This window comes from Eptatretus burgeri, chromosome 17 (assembly GCF_056783735.1).
Source record: "Eptatretus burgeri isolate ZD-2024b chromosome 17, Ebu_testis_v1, whole genome shotgun sequence".
Taxonomy (NCBI): domain Eukaryota; kingdom Metazoa; phylum Chordata; class Myxini; order Myxiniformes; family Myxinidae; genus Eptatretus; species Eptatretus burgeri.
In genome coordinates, this window is record NC_140977.1 from 7830278 (window position 1) to 7856385 (window position 26108).

Sequence of the window (26108 nt, forward strand, 5' to 3'; positions counted from 1 at the left end):
TTTGATTTTTTTTAAAGCAGAATTGAACGAAGCGTTTGAGTCAACCAATCGAATGTGGAAACACACAGAAAACCAATAGAATCACGTAGACCACCAACCCGAGTAATTTACGTGCAGCCTTTGTCATCCTGCAGTTGACGTCATGTGGGTTACGCCCCTTTCAGTATAATTTTTAGGGGCGTTTCCGAAGAGGTTTGTTTTTTTTAATTTTGCATTTTACAGAACGAGTATTGTGAAAAAACATTGTCAGATCTGAAATCACGATGAAAAACTCCTATAGGACATTATATATATATATATATATATGTATATATATATATATATATATATATATATATATTGTTACGGCTGTGGAAATTTGCAGAGCACCATAAAGGTCCTTAGTTCAGTTAGATAGATAAGTCTGTGTTCAGTTATATTTCCCCACCGTTGTTTAATGGGATTTATTCGTGTCACAGGGCTGTGATCTTTGAGATAGCTGTTTTTTCTTTCACTATCGTTATTTTGGGACCACCACCACCAAGATCGCTCTCAAACAACCGCTCCAGACCCACTGTCCTTCCACCACCACAACCACACGCGCTTTTCAACAAACCACGCCATCCTGATCACCTTAACCACAACCCTCATAACCACACCACCGCGTTTCCACTTCGGCACACGGTTGCTGGAGGCCTGGCCTTCGTCGAGGGTAAGCAGGCGGCCCCCGTTCCCCCTCTCCCCCAGACGAATGGCGTCTCCACGGTGAATTCCACCCGGCGTGTGGACGAAGACAACCACAGCGGCGAGGGAGCGCCCCCGATTTGGTGGGAAAACGCTTCGTTCGGGAAGGTTCCCGCATGTTCTGGAAGATTCCCGCATGTTCTGGAAAGAGGGCGGGGCGAGAGCGGAGAGGCGGAGAGTGAGTAGTAAAAAGGGCGCACGGAGCGTTCGTTCTCTCTCTCGGGCGTTCGTTCTCTCTCTATCGGTAGTTGCTGGAGTTGTCGCGGCCGCTGGACGCCACGGAAGGACCTGGGCTGCTTCTGCCAGAGCTGGGTGAAGACCGGGGCTCATGTCCGAGTGGGGAGCTCGGAGCAGCCAGTCGGCGGAGGTCCGGGCGTCGCGAAAGAGACGCTGCCGGGGACGCGCAGCTCTGCCAGCGGTGTCGCGCGAACCTGCGCGCTCGTGTGAGGAGAGCCGGAGAGAGATCGCCGGTCACGCGGAAGGCCCGAGCTCAGGCGCGGCTACGCTAGCTGCCGTGGGGACGGGAGGTCGAGGCTCACACCACAAGGCACCATGACGGTGCAGGTAACCTGCAATGGTCTCGTGGGACTCGTTCGGTCTGCCACGTCCCACGCCATAAAGGTCTACGGGCCCAGCCTGACCCCATTGCCTTTGATGGGGTCTTTTCCTTTTCTTTGTGTGAATGATGTGGCGTCGTGTCATTTTGTAAAACTGTGAAAGTGACTGTACATTGATAATTGCTTATAGACGGTTGTAGTGCTTCGCCTTGCCCGTGTCTTTGTCCCCGTCCCGCAGTCTTCGTAAAACAACTGCATGTGTGTTTTGCTTTTGTTGACTGTATTCGTGTTTTTGCATACCTGCATGACTGCATGATTGTTTGTATATATAAATGTGCTTGTGTGAATGTTACCCCGTTCGTCGTGTCGTTTTCTCCTTATTGAACTGCCATGTTGTTTCTCGGAATAGTAGTGGGTTTTTAAATAACCGTTAAATAGAATCGGGTCCTGCGAGATCTGGCGATAATACCCGCTTGATTATCCCAGAACGGAACGGACCGCTTAAGCGGTTTGTGTCCAAGCAGGCCTCCGCCGAGGTACGATTCCTCGGTAGGTTACCCGCGCGAGTACTTGGGTATATCAATATTCGGCGATTGACCCTATTTCGCGAGGGTAGAATACGGACTGGACCGTGGTGGGTGGTTAAGGACCCACCCGTGACTGGTTTCTGGCATTGTTCCAGAAAGTCACGACTGAATTTCTCGTTCGGTGGGTGAACCGGCCGCTATTAGTTAACGCGGTCACTCACACGCCGGGCGGGTGGAGAATTCGTAACAATATATATATGTATATATATATATATATATATATATATATATATATATATATATATATATATATATATATATATATATATATATATATATATATGCAATTTCAGTACTTTTGGGTGTCATGGGACCTTTAACCTAATTTATTAATTTTTGATTTAATAATGTTTTTATGTCAAAGAAATCTGCTTTAATTTGTGGTTGGGAACCAATTAATCACTTATTACATGTATTTATAAGGGATTTATTGTTCTGGCTTACAAACACATTTTCAAGAACACATCGTGTTCGGAAACCGGGCACTGCCTGTACTGTGCTGTATTCCATGTCAACGCTACATTCTGTGGAAGCTATCTGTTGAACCGTACTTTGTTTTCGGTTATTATTGCCCTTAGTGATTTTTAACCATGGCTCCCAAGATGAAAATTGTTGCTAGTGATGAACTTATTGCAGAAACGTTGAGGAAAGTGATGTCTTTGACACACAAAGTGTAGGTTTTGGATTAACTTGGTCGGGGCGAGAATGCTCGCCGTCACTGTAAGGACAGACATGGCATTAACAGGTGCATTTTCCACCAAGTGAAGAAATGCGCAGAAAACGTAAGGAGTCGTGAATCCTCTGGTTTTGCACCGTGAGCGAGGGTGATTCTGGTAAATCTCTCCAGTTCATGACGCATGAGTTTATAGATGAGTGGAAACGGAACCGCCTGTGGAAATCAATGGTTTACTGTAGTCCGAATATCCACCTCGAATGTGAAGAGCATACATTTGCTAACTTAAAATTTTTTTTAAATGAAAATGAGGATAATATTAATTGCAGTTTACTCCATGTGACAGAAGCTAGTGATTAATGCTGCAAATGGTACAACTTGGAATGGTTCTGTGGTATAACATGCTAAGCTACTATATTTTGGCTGAAGGTATACATATATGGTATCCTACTCTAACATCAGGCAATTCTCGATATATGTTTGTGTGTAATGCCTGATGTTGGCTTAATGGTGAGGGTGGTGGGCTTTGGATCCTAGGTTCTTGAGTTGAAATCCCCCTCGGCTGTTGAATTAATACCAGGTGGGATTGACTCTGTCTGTCATCCTTCCGAGGTTGGCAAAATGAGTGCCAGCTTGCTGGTGTACTTCGTTGGAGTGGCGACCCGTCCAGGATTGTGCCCAATAGCCAAGGAGACTGCTCAGGCAGCACCAGCATTCTGCACAGAGTATGGTCCCAATGGATAAATGGATGGTCGTGGAACTCTCGCTTCAAATATTCATGCATTGGATCAACACGTTTGCAGAATTTCCTTTCAACGTTTGTCTGACAGATGTCAAACAAAGCTGGATCATCTGCCATTTTGAATTGGACAAACCTACGTACACTTCACGAACCACCACGGATAAGGCGTATCCGGGCCAGAGGAGGCTGGCTAAACTTATCCAGAAAAATAACTGAGTTATCCAGTGGATAAATTTATATACCTGGTGTTGGCTTAATGGTTAAGGTGTTGGGCTTGGGGTCCAATGGTCCTGAGTTCAAATCTCGCTCAGCTGTTGAATTAATACCAGGTGGGGTTAACTCGACCTGTCATCTTTCCGAGGTCGGCAAAATGAGTGCCAGCATGCTAGTATACTGTGTCGGAGTGGTGATCCGTCCAGGATTGTGTCCAATAGCCAAGGAGACTGCTTAGGCAGAACCAACGCTCTGCACAGAGTATGGTCCCGATGGATGGATGGATGGATGGATGGATAAATTTATCAGGCTTTGAGCAACGGAACCTATCCAGTGGATAAATTGTATCTCCCGGATAGGTCATTTACTCACTTGATAGTGCTTATCTGAGCTTCTTGCAACAGGGCATATATGAGGCTGGATAAAGTTATCCAGAAAAATCACTTTCTTCAGCGGATGAAGTTATCCAGGCTTTGAGCCACAAAACCTATCCAGTCGATAAATTTTATCCGCCGGATAAGTGATTTGTCCACAGATGGTGCTTTTCCAGGCTTCTAGCAACCGTGCCCAGAAGCTTATAGAGCCTCAGCGCTATGCCGAGGGAACAAAATGGCGGCAATTTGATTTTGATGCCCTGCCCTGAACGGACAGGCATCAGGACAGAGGGAAAGACAGACTGGTGGAGAATATAAATAAATATTTATTTATATACTGTATATTTATCTTTATTTATTTGTTTATATATATATATATATATATATATATATATATATATATATATATATATATATATATATATATATATTGTGCCTACAGAAAGTCCACTCCCACTTTCAAAATGTTCACCCTTTTTTTTTTGCCTTATAACCTGGAATTAAATTCCATTAAATCAGACCTTTTTCCGTATTTATTTACACATCGTAACCCACAACTTCCAAGTGAAAAACAAGTTCTACAAATTTCAGAAAATTAATTAAAATGCAAAACGAGACTATGTTAGTTGCATGTGTCCACCTCCCTGATTTAATACTTGGTGGAAGCACCTTTGACAGCAATTACAGCTGTGAGTGTGTTGGGATAGGTCTCCACCAACTTTACACACCTTGATTTGGCAATATTTGCCCATTCTTCTGCACAAAACTGTTCAAGCTCAGTCAAGTTGCATGGGGAGCATTGATGAACAGCAATCTTCACGTCATGCCACAGATTTTTGGTTCGATTTAGGTCGGGGCTCTGACTGAGCCACTCAAGGTTATTTATATTTTTTCCTTGGCCACTCCATTGTAGCTTTGGCTGTCTGCTTTGGGTCGTTGTCATGCTGCAAGGTGAACTTTCGTCACAATTTCAGCTTTCTTGCACAGGGTTGGAGGTTTTCCTCTCGCATTTTTCTGTATTTTGCTCAATCCTTTTTTCCTTTCATCGTGACAAGTGCCCCAGTCCCTGCTGATGAGAAACATCCTCATAACATGATGCTATCACCACCATGCTTCACAGTAGGGATGGTGTTCTTTGGTTGATGCGCTGAGTTGGGTTTGTGTCAAACTTACCATTTTGCATTCAGGCCAAAAAGTTCCATCTTGGTTTTGTCAGACCACAAACTTTTTTTGCCACATGGCTCCCAGAATCTCCGGAGTGTTTTTTTGCTCACCATAAACAGGACTTAAGGTGGGCTTTTTGAGTAATGGCTTCCTTCTTGCCACCTTACCATACAGGCCAGACTTGCGGAGTGCTTGGGATATTGTTGTCACATTTACACAGTGACCAATCTTTGCCATAACGGCATCTCTTTCAAAGTTGCCAATGGCCTCTTGGTAACCTCTCTGCTCAGTCTCCTCCTTGCTTGGTCATCCAGTTTTGAGGGATGGCCCGATCTATGCAGGGTCTTGGTGGTGTCATGCACCATCCACTTCTTAATGATTGTCTTGACTGTGCTCCAAGGGATTTTCAAGGCCATTGAAATATTTTTATACCCATCCCTTGATCTGTGCCTTTCTATAACTTTATCCCAGAGGTCTTTTGAAAGCTCCTTCGTGCTCATGGTTGAGTCTATGCTGTGAAATGCATGACCCAGCAGAGGTAACCTACAGAAATAAAGGGTGTGTGTCTGTGTCTGTGTGTCTCTATCGAGTGCAGCATGTGGCTGCTGGTTGCATCATTGGTTGGGACGCGGTGATGCCGCTGATGCAGTGTCCCCCTTACCAGTACACTGGTACTCATTTTGCCGGCCTCGGAAGGATGACAGGTTGAGTCAACCTCCTGGTGTATTTTTAATTCAGCGGCTAACGGGGCTTGAACTCAGGACCCTAGGGTCCCAAGCCACCACCCTAACCACTAAGCCAACACCAGGCTTGTGTGTATGTATATATATATATATATATATATATATATATATATATATATATATATATATATATATATATATATATATATATATATATATATATATATATATATATATATATATATATATATATATATATATATATATATATATATGAGCCTGGTGTTTGGCGCAGTGGTTAGGGCAGTAGCTTGGGATCCAAAAGGTCCTGAGTTCAAACCCCGTTGGGCCACTGAATTAATACACCAGGGGGTTGACTCAGCCTGTCATCCTTCCGAGGTCGGCGAAATGAGTGCCAGTGTACTGGTCCCGGTGTATGCCCCGGTTAGAATAGGTGTACCATATCCCTGTGTGTCGTAAGAGGCGACCAGGGTTGGCGTCAGGAAGGGCATCCGGCCATAAAACATTGCCTCAAGAAAAAAGCCAAACCCCTGCACAGCAGGGAAAAATGGCTGTAAAAATGGTCATATATATGTATATGTATATTGTTGCGGTCTTCGCGCCCGCCGGCGTGCTGACGGCCACGTAACTCGAATCGCGGCACGTCGCCCACCGGACGGACAATCCAGTCGTGACCCTCTCGGACTAACGCCGGGAACCAGTCACGGGTGGACCTTTCGGTCTCACCGCGATCGAGCCAATCAGCCCCCGCGTGGGATAGGGTTGCTCGCCAAATTCGACCTACCTAAGTACCCACGCGGAGGGTAGACCGGGCGATCGCACCTCGCCGCAGGTCGACTTCGGACACGGGCCACTTAAGCGACCCGTTCCGTACTATCAGAATAACCGAGCAGTGTTATCGTCGACCTCGACGGTTCGATTAATTATCGGGCGTATTCAGCCCACTACCAACCCTTTACGTGAAGCAAGATGAGGATTCAATGGGAGAAAAAGACGAAGCGAAGCGGGAGAACAGTTCAATAATAAAGCACATTTATTCGCGGCACACGGGAAGCACACATTCAATTCCACCAAAAGCACACAGAAAAGACACAATGCAATTTACACAAAAAGCAAATATAAAACAGAAAACACAATGCAGAGCTAATACCGACTACCGAGCACACGGCAACACTTATACAATTCTACTTCACAGACGGCGCCGACAACACATACCCAAAACCAAGGAAAAGAAATACCCTCAAGGATGAGGCGGGCCTGAGGCCGAGACCGGGTCGCGCCTACCCGTCTGGTGATGAGACGCGGAGCGGCGATGGCGCCTCACTCCGCGGGCCTCGCGGACAGTGTCTGGCAGGGGGTGGGAAAGGGGCCCCCTTGGTCGCACTATCTCAGCGCGGGGGGAAACAGGAGGGGGTTGCTGATGCTCGGGGTATAGAGGATCTTTATTATCCCTGGTGTGCGTCTCCACCTCGGCCAGGTCGCGCTGCCGGCCTCCCTCGGGCGTGCAGCTCCCGGCACCGACGCGAGCACCCCCTCGTCTGCCTTCGCCGCTGCCGCCTCTCCGCCTCTGGACTCTCCGACTCTGGACTCTTCTTTGGACTCTCCCGTTGGACTCTTCTTTGGACTCTCCCGTTGGACTCTTCTTTGGACTCTCTCCAGCTTCTCCAGCTACTGCAGGCTTCGGGCTCCAGACTTCCACACGGCTCTGACTGACGAACACGGTCCTTTTATCCCCCCGTAGCTTCGCCTTTGACCCCCTCCCTTTGACCTTTCACCTCGCTCCCCATTGGCCCGAGAAAAAGTGGGCGTGAAGGCTTTTTGATCCACAAATTTGCATATATCGATCGTCCTGGAGGCGGGGCCAAATCGCCCCTCGCTCACCGATTGGACGGCAAAAAGTGGGCGTGTGTCGTTTTTGATCCGTTTTTGAAGCACAAAATCCGTGATTTTGTACACGCTGTTCGACGCGCGCCCTGCACGAGTCCAACACCGGTACCCACAGCGGGGCAAGAACGGTGGCGATGCTACGGTGGCGAGGTGTGACGGGAAGGTCGTGGCGGTTGTGGTGAAGCGGCGTTGTGGTTGGTGGTTGATGTTGTGGTTGTGGTGGTAATCATGGCGGTTGGTCCAAAATAAAGATAGTAAAAGAAAAACGGCTATCCTGAAGAGTCGCAGCACGCATAAATGACATGTATTCCCACTAGACAACGGGTTTGGGCCTAACTACACATATACTTGCCGAGATACCTCACCTAAGGGACCTGAATGGTGGTTTGCGAATTTGGTAACCACAACACTACCCCCTCCCCTTTTTACAGACTCGTCCCGAGTCGTCAAATTTTCGTGTGCCATCATGTGTAGTTTTCCCCTAGTACATTTTACCTACGGATCCCTGAGTGCGACATTCATGGTATTCGTGTCCCCAAAATAAATAACCTGAGGGCTGCGTAACTATCTAAACAAACTCACTCACACGGACGACTTAAATAAAATTGCCGGCGCTAAGACATACATGCCGGGGGCGCACTCATATTTACAGTACATCTTAACCTTAACTTACAAATTTTACACTAAACCATGGCCCAGGATCACTGAACTCTGCAAAAAGAAAGCAGTTAGCAGGGAGCCAGGCTGCCCACATGCAGTCTCTGGCTCAAACGATGCAGGTGACAGGGAACGTGGCTGGCTGCTCACACGCAGTCCAAGGCCTTCCCTTTTGAACTGAACGCAGTGAACCACAACGGTGCATGGGCTGCACAAACGCAGTCTCCGTGCCAGCTCAAGTGGCACACGCAATGAGCACAACGAATGGATGCATGAACACAAACACGGTGCACGGGCCGCCACTGCAGGCCCGTGTTGTAGCTGCCAACGGGGCAGTTCTCGCAGCTTGCAAACTGTTGCTTTCTGATCCTGGCGCACATGGAAATGAACAGGGGGGGGGGGGCAAAGCAAAAATTGAACGGGGCTGGTGAACCTGGGCAGTGGGCATGGCATGGCAAAGGTGAGCAGGCAAACACAGCCCGCAGAAGAAGGCCGCTGCAGGCAAACATAGCGGGCAGATGAACTGGCCGGCACAGGCCTTGAAGAAAAACAGCCAGCAGATGAACTGGGCCGGCACAGGCCTTGAAGTACCACAGCTGCAGATAAAGCTGGCCAGCTTTTGCCGTCAGTGGAAGTTGGTGGAGGGAGTGCGGTGGTGCTGGCCACTTGGAAGGCGGGCTCGGACCTACCTACCTGTCTCCCTCCCACCTATCGCCTTTGCCTGTCACTGTACATACCCACTCCCTTAATTTGTCAAACCCCAATTTAGCCCCAACTTAATTTTTTTTTCTGTTGTTTTTATTTTTACTCCCCCACTATAAATCGTCCCCTAACCCCCTTTATCGTCCTTGTTCGGCTAACCTATCCTGTCACCTAGCCTACTCCCAACCCCTACGTTCCCTTCCCGGAGGGGAATAAGGGGGAGCTAACGTCCTGTGTCGAGGCCCAACGAAGCCTCAGAATGGCCTCCCCAGAGTTCGGCGATCTTAACACCAAGTGGGTCCAGCGGCCCACAACGACAGCGAGGGGATGGATGGTGCGGAGGGGTACATCTCCTAATCTACCCTAAGCATTTAACTGTTAAACTACCCCGGGGCTTTCAACAAGCGCCTCTCGCTTAAACTATTGGTTCTAACAACCCAGATTCCCGTCGCCTGTGTTGGTGTCCTCACAATTTCGGGCCTCGCCCCCCAATTTTCTCTCCGTGCCCTCACACGGTCTCCTGGCTGGGACACGTGGCTCCCTTTGGCAGGCACGACCCTCTGCCGAATCTCCCGCTATGGCACCCCGGGCACTACACTGCCTCCGAGCCTACCAGCTCCCTAACACCGGGGAGTGCCCCCATGGCACCTCCCCTGAAACGCACACGTGGCAGGCCGGCCTCCCGGGCCCCTTTCCGAGGGTCACCCGTGCCCACAACACTGCCCACGCGGCTAATGGCGCCCGGGCCCCCGCACCAAGCAGGCGCACCCGTGCCCACTACTCTATCCCGGCCCCCATGGGCCCATGGCCTACCGCGGCCGACTAGCCTGGTGCCCGGGGTACCCACTCAGCGATACTCACCTTTCGCAGCCACGCTCCCAAGCCCGTCAACAGGGCTCCTGCACCCCTCCAAATGGGTCTCGAGCCTACTTTCCCACCAACAACAAAACGACCTCCATTTTTCAATTTGACTAACCCAGCTAACTCACTTTACTCTGACCCCGGGGTCCCTTGGGCGGGAGTCACTCCTCCCCCCAATCACTCATCGCACCATGCATTCCCCATTCGCTCCACTCACACAGACCCGCTGGCCTCACTCACTCATCATGTACTCACCTCTCAACTCTTCAACACACACACCGCTGAACTCTGCAATCCTTCTAACTACATCCCCTAACTAACTCGTGCTCCCACGTCGTCCCTTACACTAGTAGCACGTTCCTTTTAACACTACGTAGCTAAACTACGTCCCCTCTACACATCCACAAGTCTGTCCATGTCTCCAAATAAATCATTAATAAATTTCCCAACCTAAAGCTCACTAAATCCCTCTAACTAATCCATTCCACGGACTCCATGAGGACTTACCCCTGCCCCATGAAGTCGGTCTAACTAAGCTAACCCTTCCCCCTAACTAGTTTCCATCCTGTGCCCAGGCAAGGGGGTCTTCCACCCTTTGCCCAGGAATCCTGTGCACCCGAAAGTGAGGCTTCTTTTTTTTTTTTTTTTTTTTCATGCGCAGCACCTGCGCGGCAACTCAGACCTCGCGCACTTCACACCTGCCCGTGACGTCATGCAGCTGCACGTGTTCCTCGTCCCTCCTTGGACGGTACCATCCGGCAGAGATACCCCTCCTGCCGGATTCCAACCACACGTGCAGCCATGACGTCACCGTGCGCAAAAAAAAAACACAAGCCCCACGTCTCGAGGGGTTCCCCACGCGAACACATGTGCTTTGCCCGTTGGAGCTTAACACACACGATCGCGTGGAGAACCCGTCCGGTCCAAATCCGTTATCCTGCCTAAACTTTGTCCGTCCGCGGGATCGGCAAATCCACCGCGTGCGTTTCCGGACCGGGACTTCACTCTCGCAAGCGAGCACGTGGTGGTCTCGTGCGTTGCACAGCACGAACCGCGTGCTCACTGCTGGGTGAACCCGGCACGGTCCCCGAAACAACTACAGCCGCTACTCGGCTTTCGTTTCTCCCATGTCGCCGTCTCCGTCTCCATTCCACACACGCATACCTGCGTGTTACGACGCACACAGTCCACTCCATCACATTCACACCGGGAGATGCGGCTGCGTGCTCCCGCATGCCAACCGACATCTCCCTCAAATACCGCTCTCTCACACACACGGTCTCCCTTGCACACAGCGACCTTGCACACGGCCGTTCACTCACGCGTGCGGGGGCACTCACCCGCGGTGCCTCATCCACACTCCGTGCCTCACTCACACACGCGGGGGAACTCACCCGCGGTACCTCACTCATACACACGGCGACACTCACACACGCGGTCTCTTCCACACACGGTGCCTCACCCACACACGCGGGGGCACTAACCCGCGGTGCCTCACTCACACTCCGTGCCTCATCCACACACGGCGTGCTGGGAAGCACGTACTCCGGCACCATCGCCACCACACCACTCACACACGGGGTCGCTTCCACACACGGGGACGCACTCACACCTTGCACCACACACACAGGGACAACTACACTGGGGATTCGTGTCCCCACAAGGGTCTCCGGGGCCTCCATACCCCCCAAGCTCTCCGTGCACCCGTCCACAGCACCCGTCCCCTCAACCTCGCAAAGCACGACCGAACCCACCTGGTCGTGACTCGCCTCAAGGGGGCATACTCCCTCCCCTCGTTCCTGGAGGAGGCCATCCAGGTGCTCGCACTGGGTCTCTACCCAGTCCGCCAGCTCACCCCCATTATCCTCCACTACCTCTGTGTGTGTGTGTGCGTCACTTACCCCGTCTTCCTCGTGTAGTCTTTCCTCTATTTTTTCTATCTCCCGTGTCTCTGCCAACTCTTCACCCTTTACCTCCCTTGTCTCAACTATTATTTCCTTTGTCACGGCCTTCATGCCCGCCTGCAGGCATCGGCCCATGTTCTGCGTCTCTCCCCGGAACTTTTTCATTTCCTCCTTCATTTGCTGTGTATTCGCATCCATCTTTTCGATCATTTGTTTGTTCATGCCTTTCATTTCGTTTTTCATATTCGCATCCATTTTTTCGATCATTTGTTTGTTCATGCCTTTCATTTCGTTTGTATTTGCATCCATTTTTTCGATCATTTTCGCATTCATCTTGGTGTTCATTGCCGCCAGCATGGCGCATAGCTGGGCCATGTTGGATGCACTCAGCTGAGCCGTTTCGGCAAGGGTTGGGGAAGGGTCTTGGTGGAGAGGGGGGGGGGAGGTGTCATACACCGCGGCCGCTGCCGCACCCACCTCGGGCCCTGGGTTCAGTTGGGCGAGTCCGTGTTCCTGCACAATCAACATTTCCTGCTCGGGGATTCCATCCTGGACCATGGATTCTACATTACTACACATATACATTTCTAATACCCCCGGCTCCCGCTCGCCTTGAGACGCCATCTTGCTTCTCGTGAAGGGTTAATTTAACTCGCTCGTAATTTGGAGGGAATCGGGGGTCGCTTCTCTCACCCCTGGACCGATTCCCGTGAATTTAATTGGAGACAGGAGAGCCCGTTTTCCTGTTCTCCGATACCAGTGCCGCGAGGAGGGCGATGAATTTGTATCGCACGACCTGACACCAATGTTGCGGTCTTCGCGCCCGCCGGCGTGCTGACGGCCACGTAACTCGAATCGCGGCACGTCGCCCACCGGACGGACAATCCAGTCGTGACCCTCTCGGACTAACGCCGGGAACCAGTCACGGGTGGACCTTTCGGTCTCACCGCGATCGAGCCAATCAGCCCCCGCGTGGGATAGGGTTGCTCGCCAAATTCGACCTACCTAAGTACCCACGCGGAGGGTAGACCGGGCGATCGCACCTCGCCGCAGGTCGACTTCGGACACGGGCCACTTAAGCGACCCGTTCCGTACTATCAGAATAACCGAGCGGTGTTATCGTCGACCTCGACGGTTCGATTAATTATCGGGCGTATTCAGCCCACTACCAACCCTTTACGTGAAGCAAGATGAGGATTCAATGGGAGAAAAAGACGAAGCGAAGCGGGAGAACAGTTCAATAATAAAGCACATTTATTCTCGGCACACGGGAAGCACACATTCAATTCCACCAAAAGCACACAGAAAAGACACAATGCAATTTACACAAAAAGCAAATATAAAAGAGAAAACACAATGCAGAGCTAATACCGACTACCGAGCACACGGCAACACTTATACAATTCTACTTCACAGACGGCGCCGACAACACATACCCAAAACCAAGGAAAAGAAATACCCTCAAGGATGAGGCGGGCCTGAGGCCGAGACCGGGTCGCGCCTACCCGTCTGGTGATGAGACGCGGAGCGGCGATGGCGCCTCACTCCGCGGGCCTCGCGGACAGTGTCTGGCAGGGGGTGGGAAAGGGGCCCCCTTGGTCGCACTATCTCAGCGCGGGGGGAAACAGGAGGGGGTTGCTGATGCTCGGGGTATAGAGGATCTTTATTATCCCTGGTGTGCGTCTCCACCTCGGCCAGGTCGCGCTGCCGGCCTCCCTCGGGCGTGCAGCTCCCGGCACCGACGCGAGCACCCCCTCGTCTGCCTTCGCCGCTGCCGCCTCTCCGCCTCTGGACTCTCCGACTCTGGACTCTTCTTTGGACTCTCCCGTTGGACTCTTCTTTGGAGTCTCCCGTTGGACTCTTCTTTGGACTCTCTCCAGCTTCTCCAGCTACTGCAGGCTTCGGGCTCCAGACTTCCACACGGCTCTGACTGACGAACACGGTCCTTTTATCCCCCCCGTAGCTTCGCCTTTGACCCCCTCCCTTTGACCTTTCACCTCACTCCCCATTGGCCCGAGAAAAAGTGGGCGTGAAGGCTTTTTGATCCACAAATTTGCATATATCGATCGTCCTGGAGGCGGGGCCAAATCGCCCCTCGCTCACCGATTGGACGGCAAAAAGTGGGCGTGTGTCGTTTTTGATCCGTTTTTGAAGCACAAAATCCGTGATTTTGTACACGCTGTTCGACGCGCGCCCTGCACGAGTCCAACACCGGTACCCACAGCGGGGCAAGAACGGTGGCGATGCTACGGTGGCGAGGTGTGACGGGAAGGTCGTGGCGGTTGTGGTGAAGCGGCGTTGTGGTTGGTGGTTGATGTTGTGGTTGTGGTGGTAATCATGGCGGTTGGTCCAAAATAAAGATAGTAAAAGAAAAACGGCTATCCTGAAGAGTCGCAGCACGCATAAATGACATGTATTCCCACTAGACAACGGGTTTGGGCCTAACTACACATATACTTGCCGAGATACCTCACCGAAGGGACCTGAATGGTGGTTTGCGAATTTGGTAACCACAACAATATATATGTATATGTATATATATATGTATATGTATGTATATGTATATATATGTATATATATATATTTATATATGTATATGTATATATATATATGTATATGTATATATATATATATGTATATGTATATGTATATATATATATATATATATGTATTATATATATATATATATATATATATATGTATATATATATATATATATATATATATATATATATATATATATATATATATATATATATATATATATATATATATATATATATATATATATATATATAATATTAGGGTGGTCCAAAAACAGCAAAAAAAATAAATAAAATTCGGATGTCTCCACAAGCCATAAATTATTCCACTATGACTCAATAACATGCATAAAAAAATTTAAGTTGATCGGAGGTGATTTAGAGGTCGCTCCATATGACGACTTTTAGTTTCATGAGTTGGTTAAATTAGGGTATGGTCAGGTAAGATAATGGGTACTTCTGGATGTCCAAGGTGAAATGGAGTGCATTTTCGAACTCTATGGGGTCGATTTACTCGAAGAAATGTTTATACGGACAACAAATTTAATTATAGATTAGAAAATATCGAAATGAGTAGGATTAGTTACTCAACTCCAGTCATGATAAATCTTGTTTTAGGTCATATTTTCGAAATGGTAGTGAATTCAACGTCGGTGCAGTCATTTTTTCGAGTAAATCGACCCCATAGAGTTCGAAAATGCACTCTATTTCCACCTCGGACATCCAGAAGTACCCGTAATCGTACCTGACCATATCCTAATTTATTCAAGTCATGAGACAAAAAGTCATCATATGGAGCGACCTCTAAATCACCTCCGATCAAGCTAAAAAAATTTATGCGCGTTATTGGATCATATTAGAATAATTTTAAGCTTGTGGAACAACGTTCTATTTTTTCGACTTTTTGGACCACCCTATTGTATATGTGTATATATGTATATATATATATATATGTATATATATATATATATATATATATATATATATATATATATATATATATATATATATATATATATATATATATATATATATATATATATATATATATATATATATATATATATATACGAGGTGTGTTCAAAAAGTATCCGACATTTATTCATAAAAAATACACGTATTCAGATAAACAAACTTACACTAATCTCCTTCAAAGTAGTCCCCTTGGGCTGCCACACACTTCTCCCAACGGTTCTGCCACTGCAGCGCTGGAACGCCTCTTTTGGGATGGCGCGCAGCTGGTCCGTCGAGTTCCGCATGATGTCTTCTCTGGACTGAAATCTGGTCCCTTTCAGGGGCATTTTCAGCTTGGGGAAAAGCCAGAAGTCACATGGAGCCATGTCGGGAGAGTAGGGAGCCTGACGAAGCACAGGTGTGTTGTGTTTGGACAGGAAGAGGGGATGAAATAACTCCATTTCGGGCCACACGTTGACTGCGATAGGAGAGGAAGTCTGTGAGCCATGAGTGGAGATGGCCTTGGATACCATAAGAAGAGAGTTTGGTGAGCACGGAAGGGTGCCAGACCTTGTCAAAAGTACACGATATGTCGAGGGATACGGCTCTGATGTCACATCTGGCATTGAGGACCTCCATCCATTGTTGGGAGAGCAGAAGCAGAATATCCAGGGTAGAGTGACCTGGTCTGAATTCAAATTGATGATCAGAAATCAGGCCATTGGAGAAGAGGAAGGATTTAATGTAGTAGTCCATATTTTGGCAAGAACAGCTCAACTAAGCAAAGAGAAAGGACAGTCCATCATTACTTTAAGACATGAAGGTCAGTCAATCCGGAAAATTTCAAGAACTTTAATAGTTTCGTCAAGTGCAGTCGCAAAAACCATCAAGCGCTGTGATGAAACTGGCTCCCGTGAGGACCGCCACAGGAAAGGAAGACCCAGAGTTACCTCTACTGCAGAGGATAAGTTTATTAGAGTTACCGGCCTCAGAAATCGCCAATTAACTGCACCTCAGATTGCAGCCCAGGTAAATGCTTCACAGAGTTTTTGTAACAGACACATCTCAACTTCAACTGTTCAGAGGAGACTACATGAATCAGGCCTTCATGATCGAATTGTTACAAAGAAACCACCACTGAAGGAGACCAATAATAATAAGAGACTTGCTTGGGCCAAGAAACACGAGCAATGGACATTAGATTGGTGGAAATCTGTCCTTTGGTCTGATGAGTCCAAATTTGAGATTTTTGGTTCCTTCCACCGTGTCTTTGTGAGACGCAAAGAAGGTGAACGAATGATCTCTGCATGTGTGGTTCCCACCGTGAAGCATGGAAGAGGTGTGATGGTGTGGGGGTGCTTTGCTGGTGACACTGTCGGCTATTTCTTTAGAATTCAAGGCACACTTAACCAGCATGGCTACCACAGCATTCTGCAGCGATACACCATCCCATCTGGTTTGCGCTTAGTGGTTTGCGCTTAATCATTTGTTTTTCAACAGGACAATGAAGCAAAACACCTCCAGGCTGTGTGAGGGCTATTTGACCAAGGAGTAGAGTGATGGAGTGCTTCATCAGATGACCTGGCCTCCACAAACACCCGACCTAAACCCAATTCAGATGGTTTGGGACGAGTTGGATCACAGAGTAAGGGAAAGGCAGTCAACAAGTGCTCAGCATATGTGGGAACTCCTTCAAGACTGTTGGGAAAGCATTCAAGGTGACTACCTCATGAAGCTGGTTGAGAGAATACTAAGAGTGTACAAAGCTGTCATGAAGGGCAAAGGGTGGCTACTTTGAAGAATCTAAAATATGAAATGTACTTTGTTTTGTTTAACACTTTTTTGGTTGCTACACCATTCCATACGTGTTATTTCATAGTTTTGATGTCTTCACTATTATTCCACAACGTAGAAAATAGTAAACATAAAGAAAATCCCTTGAATGAGTCGGTGTCCAAACTTTTGACTGGTACTGTAGTATAGAGAGAACTATACTAGGGTTTTCTTATGTGTCTTGGTATGTGCTTCCCCAGTGTCTCTGAAAACTGTCATATATATATATATATATATATATATATATATATATATATATATATATATATATATATATATATATATATATATATATATACCTTTTCTTTGCTTGATTAAAGCAGAATAAAATGTATTTTTCATTTTCTAAACGATAATTAGATTCATGGTGAGATTTGTTTTTACTAATTTTGTAATTATTTTCTTGCTGGTATTATTTTGAAGGTTTGACAAGGTTGTACTTTGAATTGTCTTCTTTCTATAAATGATTTTGGATCCACCCAATTGTACCTTTCACCAATGAATGGATTATCAGATTTATCACATTGTTTGCAGGTGAAGTTAATCAATTGAAGACAGAAAATCTCCAAAGTGATTCTTTTCAGACTTTCAGGGAGTTTTTGACCAAAGACCATGAAAAGCAAGAACCATGTGAATCTCGTCCACAAGAGCCCAATAGCTCTGTGAAGCTGCTAGAAAGCAAGTAGAGCTGCACACTGAACACAGCATTCCTCTCTATTTGTTTTGTTTGTTCTCTTCCTGATGTATTGAAATATTCCAAGTGCCATGAAGGATTGTTTATGTAAGCTACATTCAGGATACTATTTTCTTCTTATGGAACAAGCACATATTAGGTACTTTGTTTCTATGACTTTAGCCGCTGTCACACCTTGACGTTTTAGCCAGCGTATGGCAACGTATCAAAATGTATGTAAAACGCTGGCGTACGCTGAACTATTGATGTTTTAAAAAAAAAATTTGGGCATATAATAACGTGTTGGACGTATGCATAACATATAAGTAACGTACACAGAACGTTTTAATCACATATAGATAACTTATACCAACGAATGCTGAGCGTGTTGTCGGCGTTCACAACCTATGCCCAACGATAGTGTAACTAATGCATAGCGCGGCAGCGTATCGCCGACGATCACATGGCGTAGGCTATTAATAGGCTGCGGCTCGACGATTCAAATCATAACCGCACTAGACATCGAAATGTGAAGCCGCTGTCACACCTTGACGTTTTAGCCAGCGTATGCCGACGTATGAAAAATTTGCCGAACCAAGCTGGCACACGTCAAATAAGTTTTTTTTGGGGTAAGTTTTGTATACGTTAAGAGCACACTGGCATACGTCGTAGTACGCTGGCATAAGCCATTGTACGTCGAGAAATTTTCAGCATGTTGAAAATTTCTCGACGTACTCGACGTATGACACATATTCCACATACGCTGGCATAAGTTGCAGGCACGCTACGCGATCGTTGACACACGTCGACATACGTTACTTGGAAGGTACTCATAAGTCGAAACACGTCAAGGTAATAGTTAGCGTCAGTGTTCCAGACACCCCGGTTTTTATTTTTATTTTAAAAAAATTTGTTTTTCTTCGGTATGACAGTCATGTTGACACTTGGATTTCTAGTGCAGTTATAATATAATATAATTAAAAGGCTGCCGCTCAACGATTTAAATCATAACCGTCATACCAAAGAAAAAAAAAAACCAGGGAGCCTGGAACACTGACGCCAACCATTACCTTGACGTGTTTCGACTTATGAGTAATGTACAAGTAACGTATGTCGACGTGTGTCAACGATCACGTAACGTGCCTACAACACGTTACTCATAGGTTATAAATAAGTTTTGGGTACGCTAAACATTACCTCGACGTGTTTCGACTTATGAGTAACTTACAAGTAACGTGTGTCGACGTGTGTCAACGATCGCGTAACGTGCCTACAATTTATGGCCAGCATTTTGCGGAACGTGTGAGTCATACGCTGGCATACGTCGGAAAATTTCAAGCATGAAAAATTTGTCTAACAGCCCGGCGAACTACAACGTTTGCCAGCGTACTATGACGTATGCCAGCGTGCTCTTAACGTATACAAACTTACCCATAACGTATTCGACGTGTGCCGGCGTTTTAGCCAAATTTTGCATACGTCAGGCATACGTTGGCTAAATCGTCAAGGTGTGACGGGCTTTACAAAGGATTGACCATACGCATGGCAGCAAAAACTCTGTTTCACCAATGTAAGCTGTAGATATAGTAATTGAACTAACACATCAGTTGAGATTACCGTGATGATTGTTTTGGTTTGAAATTCAAACTTGTGACTGTCAAATCATTAAGCACTTGAGGTATGTTTGAGATTGTTCCATAACTCTGCACAAATTGTTTTTACTAATACACCTTGTGGTGCATGTGGTACACCGATTTACTGGATTCACTGAGATATTTGATGACTATGCTAAAGAAGACATCATCCCAAAGGTGGAATCCTATGGTGCCAGGTACGAGAGGGTGGACGTAGTGTTTGATGTGTACAAGAAGTCAAGTCTGAAGTCCGAGGCAAAGTCGAAAAGGGGACAAGGAATCAGAGGAAGAGTGACAGGAACCAGTAAGACCCCAAGTAACTGGAGAAGCTTTCTTCGAGATGACAGCAACAAGACTGAGCTGTTTCACTTCCTTGCGGAAAAGATGTGTGAAGCACAGACGACAAGCACAGTCATTGTCACAAAAGGAGAAGATGCCATTAGCAACACAAGGAAGTCACTGGATGCTGTGTCTCCATGTTGTCATGAAGAAGCTGACACTGGAATATTTGTACACGCCAGGGATGCAACGACGGATGGGAGCAAGTCCATTATCATTAAGGCTAATGACACGGACATACTAGTCATAGCAATATCTGTACTGCCATCCTTACAGGAACTAGGTCTTGAGAACATGTGGATTGCCTTTGGCCAAGGAGCCAAGGCGCGATGGATTCCAGTCCATGAGGTAGTTTCTGCAATAGGGCCTGAGAAGGCGAGAGGGATCCCATACTTCCATGCGTTCACTGGATGTGATGTCATGTCTGCCTTCCGCGGTAAAGGGAAGAAAATTGCATGGCAGACTTGTAACGTCTTTGATGATGTTTCTGAAAAATTCACCAATCTTAGCCAGCATCCAACATTGATTCGTGATCTTGACTTTTTTGAAAGTTTTTTTTTTTTTCAAATTGTTCAAAATTTTGATTTTCAAATGGCCAATCAGGCAGATTTGATTAGAATCCCCTGGAGAACAAATGTGCCAAATTTGATGCTTGTATCATCATTTGCACGATTCCTCTCAAAAATTGCTGTTATCTGCCCCACTATCAGAAGGAAAGATTGAAATACCAGAAGGGAAGATTTTGATGTGGTATCTTCCAGTGAAACGGTCTTTCTCTCCTGTTTTGTCTGGCCCTGGACTTACTACCTCATTATCGATGAAGGACTCAGATACATTCCCTGACATCCAACAGAAGAACGTCCAAAGTTGGTACAGGAAAGGTGACATCAGGAGTGTGAAAATGACAGTTCTGCGTGAAATTGAAAAAATTAAAATAATTGAACTATTGAAGAAGAATTTTTTTTAATGTAATTGTAAAAATCATATATTTTAATAAGTAAATAGACAATCAAAAATTAAATGAATAAAACCAGTCAATAAATATGTAGCACACCACCCACCTCCCCCCCCTCACTCATTCCCCCCCACCTCTCACTCCTCCCTCTCCCTTCCTTATGCTCCCAATGATTTCTCAAAAGCAACAAAGAGTTTCACAAGCTGGCAGGCGACGAGGGATCCGCTAGGATCGAAGCGCTGGATACGATGCTTTTCATTCTGACCGATCCACCGACGAAGATTCATTGCCAAGACGTATTGGTTCACAAACAATAGTTCCTCTGCCTGGCAAGATTTTTCCTATTGCGTATTTTGCCAACTGGCACTCCTCAGAGTGGCGATGGAGGAAAGTGTAAATGACAAAAAATGTTCTACCAACCATGTTCTATCACCATGCCAAGACGCTTTCGTTTACGTCTAACCGTTTTGCCTTGATGATATTAATTTATAACGGATATCTAGCGAATCACTTAACATATTCCCTGGTTCACCACCTTTCCGCATTCGGAGGGCTGCCATTCGGAAACTGAGAGATAGAGGAACGTTATGCTGTCGCGATAACTAGATGGGGATGCAAAGAATAGGCAGGAGTTTGTCCGGTCGCTCTACCTATCATAGAAGCCGCACTACGTCAGTTGCCGTTTGGGTTCTTAAAACGCGGTTTTTTGGCTGCTGCATAGCAATGGGTGGTTGCTTAGCAACGAAACTCAAATGCGCACACTCCCAGCCCATATGGCACCTGTTTGCCAAGTTTCATCGAAATCGGTTTGCTGGTTTGTGCTGTGGAGCCTCGCGTTGCAGACACACACACACACACACACACACACACACACACACACACACACACACACACACACACACACACACACACACACACACACACACACACACACGGAAAACTCGACAATAATGGATATCTAGCGAATCCCAATATTTCCCCAATGATTTCAATGTTCAATTGAGGAATGATTATTTGACGAAATCTCATGGTTTTCTCATAACATTTTACTGTCTAGGATTTCTTATTTCTTTCTTACGTGATTGTGAATTTTTTTTCTCTTGTAATTCCTGGGAATAAAATAAACCTAAAATTTCTACTCCTTTCAAATCATTTAATATATAAGTCCAAGGAACAGTCTATAAAATATAAACAATCTTAAAAAGCTCACTACTCCATCTTTGAGTATAACCTTTTGCAAAATGAGATTTCCATCTGTAAATTCTCACAATATCACTGACTTTAAACTTTGGCTTTCTCGAGTTAATCTCCTTTGTATATTTTAATACCGTCAATGTTTTTGATTGTTTTGATTTTGTTTAAGAATGGACTGTATTATTGTAATCATCTGCAATGTATTGAATAAAAGATACCCATTTTTGATGACTGGGTTGAGTAAACTTGTATGTCTCTTTCAAAGTGCAATGAAAACGCTCTGATGCCAGCTTTTCCTTCATTAAAAGTGCTGTATAATGTAATACTGTTATTTCAATATTTTTTATTTTAATGTTCTTCGATAATACTCTGTTCTCTCATCAGTCCATAATTTCCTCAGTTTCCTTTTGCTTTTACTAAATATCTCTTTTCAGACTGGCGTTAGAGTAATACCTTTTTATTTTTCAAAGGAACAACCCATGCTTGTAATGATGTAATTCATCAGCTAATTGTTTGTTTGTTCCACAGTTTTAATAACATCATCAGAGCTTAAAGTTTTTTTTTTCATTGCCCAGCCCCAATTTCAATTTTGCACATCATTTTCCCAATAAAACTATCAACTTTTTTCCCTCAACGTTGGATTTCGTATCAAAGACAAGTTCTCAAACATTTCTCTATCGCCTTCGTGTTTTTCATCTAAAGTCGTGTTATGATCATTATCAATATATTGTTTCATATGAACTTCATCAACTCTGTTTTTAGGTTTGTTTTCCATCTTCATCTAATCTTTTATCCAAGATTGTTCCTCCTCACTCTCCCTCCCTCCGCATAAAGAATATCGCCGTAGATGCAATTCCCCAGGTATTCCAATTCCAATTGTAAATTTACTCCCTGAAAAAACCTTTTGTTTATCTCCCCCACTTATATGAGCATCATGTTTGGTGATGAATTGACATTTTTTTTCTATTTTAGCACCACACACTGCAAAAAAAAGTACTATTTTTGCAGAACTATTATTTTTACTTTTAAAATCAGAGATATTTTGGTATTTTTCTTTTTACACTTAAGAAAATAAATAATCTTTGATGCTTCAGTCATTATATCTATATGCGTGAATATTTAAAATATTCTGTAGTGCATAAGCATTTTTAACTTTCAATACATACATGTCAGCTCTTACAGCAATCTTTCACGAATTCTGGTGTTTGAAGCACAATTCACCACTTGATCACAGAGCATCTCCTCCTCCATTGCTCTGAACTCACAAGAGGCAGATAGTTCATGTAAGGCCACAACATATTCATTGATAGTCTCATCAGGCCTCTGAGCCCTCGAACGGAATTTATGGCATTGAACAACCACATTTATTTTCGGTATGAAGTGCTTTTCTAAAGCAGCGACAGCAGACTCGTAAGTACTAGCTGTGTCTCGTAATGTGATGTATTGCCCTTCCTTGGTGTAGGTATGAAGTTTGGCCTTCACTGGACTCAATTTCGGCTTCACAGCCTCACATATTTCAGAGAATCGCCGCAGACTGTGTGAGACATAATTCGTGGCGATGCTCACCACAACAGTCAGATGGTGCATCTGATGTATAAACGATGAATGTGGTCATAATTGGAGGGCAAATAAGTCTGAAATGCAGATCGGATGCACATTCTGTTTGATGTTTAAGTTTGATGTTTAACTGATAACTGATGTTTGATGTTTAACCATTTGATGTTTTACTGATAATGACGACCATGTAATCTTTGTCTTTTTGACGGAGTCATCGGGCCGAGGCCTCTATGTTGGAGGTGACGCTTTGGTGTGGACTGTTGTCCAATGGGGATCGGCGGAGTGCTCGTCACACTCCACACGTTTTGATATATATATAGTGTTGCGGATTCGCGCCCGCCGGCGTGCGAACGGCCACGTAACTCGAATCGCGGCACGTCGCCCACCGGACGGACAATCCAGTCGTGACCCTCTCGGACTAACGCCGGGAACCAGTCACGGGTGGACCTTTCGGTCTCACCGCGATCGTGCCAATCAGCCCCCGCGTGGGATAGGGTTGCTCGCCAAATTCGACCTACCTAAGTACCCACACGGAGGGTAGACCGGGCGATCGCACCTCGCCGCAGGTCGACTTCGGACACGGGCCACTTAAGCGACCCGTTCCGTACTATCGGGATAACCGAGCGGTGTTATTCGTCGACCTCGACGGTTCGATTAATTATCGGGCGTCTTAACCCACGACCAACCCTTTACGTGAAGCAAGATGAGGATTCAATGAAAGAAATGACGAAGCGAAGTGGGAAAACAGTTCAACAATAAGCACATTTATTTCGCGATGAACGGAAAGCACACATATACAATTCCACCAAAAGCACATGGAAAAGAAGAAGACAAAAAGCAAATGCGACAATGCAGATCTAATACCGACTACGCGAGCACACGGCAACACTTATACAATTTTACTTCACAGACGGCGCCGACAACACATATTCCCAAAGCAAAAGAAAAGAGGACCACCCTCCAGGATGAGGGGTAGGCGGGCCTGGGGCCGAGACCGTGTCGGGCCTACCCGTCTGATGATGAGACGCGGAGCGGCGGTGGTGCCTCAACTCCGCGGGCCTCGCGGACAGTGTCTGGTAGGGGGTGGGAAGGGGGCCCCCTTTTGTCGCACTATCTCAGCGCGGGGGAAACAGGAGGGGGTTGCTGATGCTCGGGGAAAGGAGGATTTCACAAAATCGCGGGTCCCGCGACGAGCGTCTCCACCACGACCTCGGTCGCGCCGCCGGCCTTTCTCTCCGCAGTTCCCCGAATCCGACGCGAGCACCCCCTCGTCCGCCTTCGCCGCCGCCGCCTCTCCACAGCTCCGTCCTCTTCACTCCGACTCCGCGAACTCCCAACTGCACTGAACTGCTAACTGCGAACTGCTCTCTTCTCCACTTCCAACTCCGAACTCTTCCTCCTGCGAACTGAACTGCCTCGACTGACGAACGCGGCCCCTTATATCCCCCGTGGCCTCGCTCCTTCATCTTTGACCCTCTGCCTCCGACCTTTCACCTCTCTTGCTGGCTCCCCATTGGCCCGAGGAAAAGTGGGCGTGAATGCTTTTTGATCCATGAATTTGCATATAGCGACCGCCCTCCAACGCCCTGGAGGCGGGGCCAAATCGCCCCTCGCTCACCGATTGGACGGAACAAAAGTGGGCGTGAGTCGTTTTTGATCCGTTTTTCTGCGGAAAGTCCGCGATGCTTTTGAACACGCTGCTCGGTGCGCGCTCTACACGAGTCCAGCATCGGTGCCCACGAGTGGCGCGAGATGACGGTGATGCGATGGTGGCGAGTTGTGACGGTAAAGGTCGTGGCGGTTGTGGTGAAGCGGCGTTGTGGTTGGTGGTTGTTGTTGTGATGGCTGTTGAGACGTGGTTGGTGGTGGTAATAATGGCGGTTGGTCCAAAATAAAGATAGTAAAAGAAAAACGGCTATCCTGAAGAGTCGCAGCCCTCATGAATGACATTTATTCCCTCTAGACAACGGGTTTGGGCCTAACTACACATATACTTACCGAGATATACTCACCACATATATATATATATATATATATATATATATACACATATACACATATATATATACACATATACTCACCTAAGGGACCTGAATGGTGGTTTGCGAATTTGGTCAACCACAACAATATATATATATATATATATATATATATATATATATATATATATATATATATATATATATATATATATATATATATATATATATATATATATATATATATATATATATATATATATATATATATATATAGTGTTACGGCTGTGGAAATTCACAGAACACCATAAAGGATATCCCCAATATCAGTTATATCGCTAAGTGTGTGTTCAGATAGATTTCCCTACAGTTGTTTAATGGAAATTATTCGTGTGGACAGGGCTGTGATCTTTGAGTTAGCCGTTATTCTTTGCTATCGTTATTTTGGACCAACCGCTTCACACAACCACCTTAACCACAACCCTCATAACCACACCACCGCGTTTCCACCTCGGCACACGGTTGCCGGAGGCCTGGCCTTCGTCGAGGGAAAGCAGGCGGCCCCCATTCCCCCCTCCCCCGGACGAATGGCATCTCCACGGTGAATTCCACCTGGCGTGTGGAAGAAGAGAAATACAGCGGCGAGGGAGCGTCTCCAATTTGGCGGGAAAACGCTTCCTTCGAGAAGGTTCCTGCATG

General features: G+C 46.3%; 1 protein-coding gene across 8 annotated transcripts in view; it reads left to right on the plus strand.

Moving 5' to 3' along the window:
* LOC147009201 (uncharacterized) overlaps positions 1 to 26108 on the plus strand; it is a 315005-nt gene that overhangs the window by 193787 nt on the left and 95110 nt on the right. Inside the window, exons 16-17 of one of the 8 annotated variants that reach the window (XR_015052784.1) lie at positions 16746 to 16963; positions 17613 to 17747. The exons of 5 other annotated variants lie outside the window; for them this stretch is intronic. Coding sequence is in view for 1 of the 3 variants with exons in the window: in XM_085861577.1 (XP_085717703.1) it covers positions 17613 to 17764 (152 nt within the window). In the remaining 2 variants the exon portion in view is untranslated. Of the gene's footprint in view, positions 1 to 16745; positions 16964 to 17612; positions 22100 to 26108 lie in introns of those variants that run through there. 2 more of the 8 variants (XM_085861577.1, XM_085861580.1) reach the window with 2 other exon arrangements.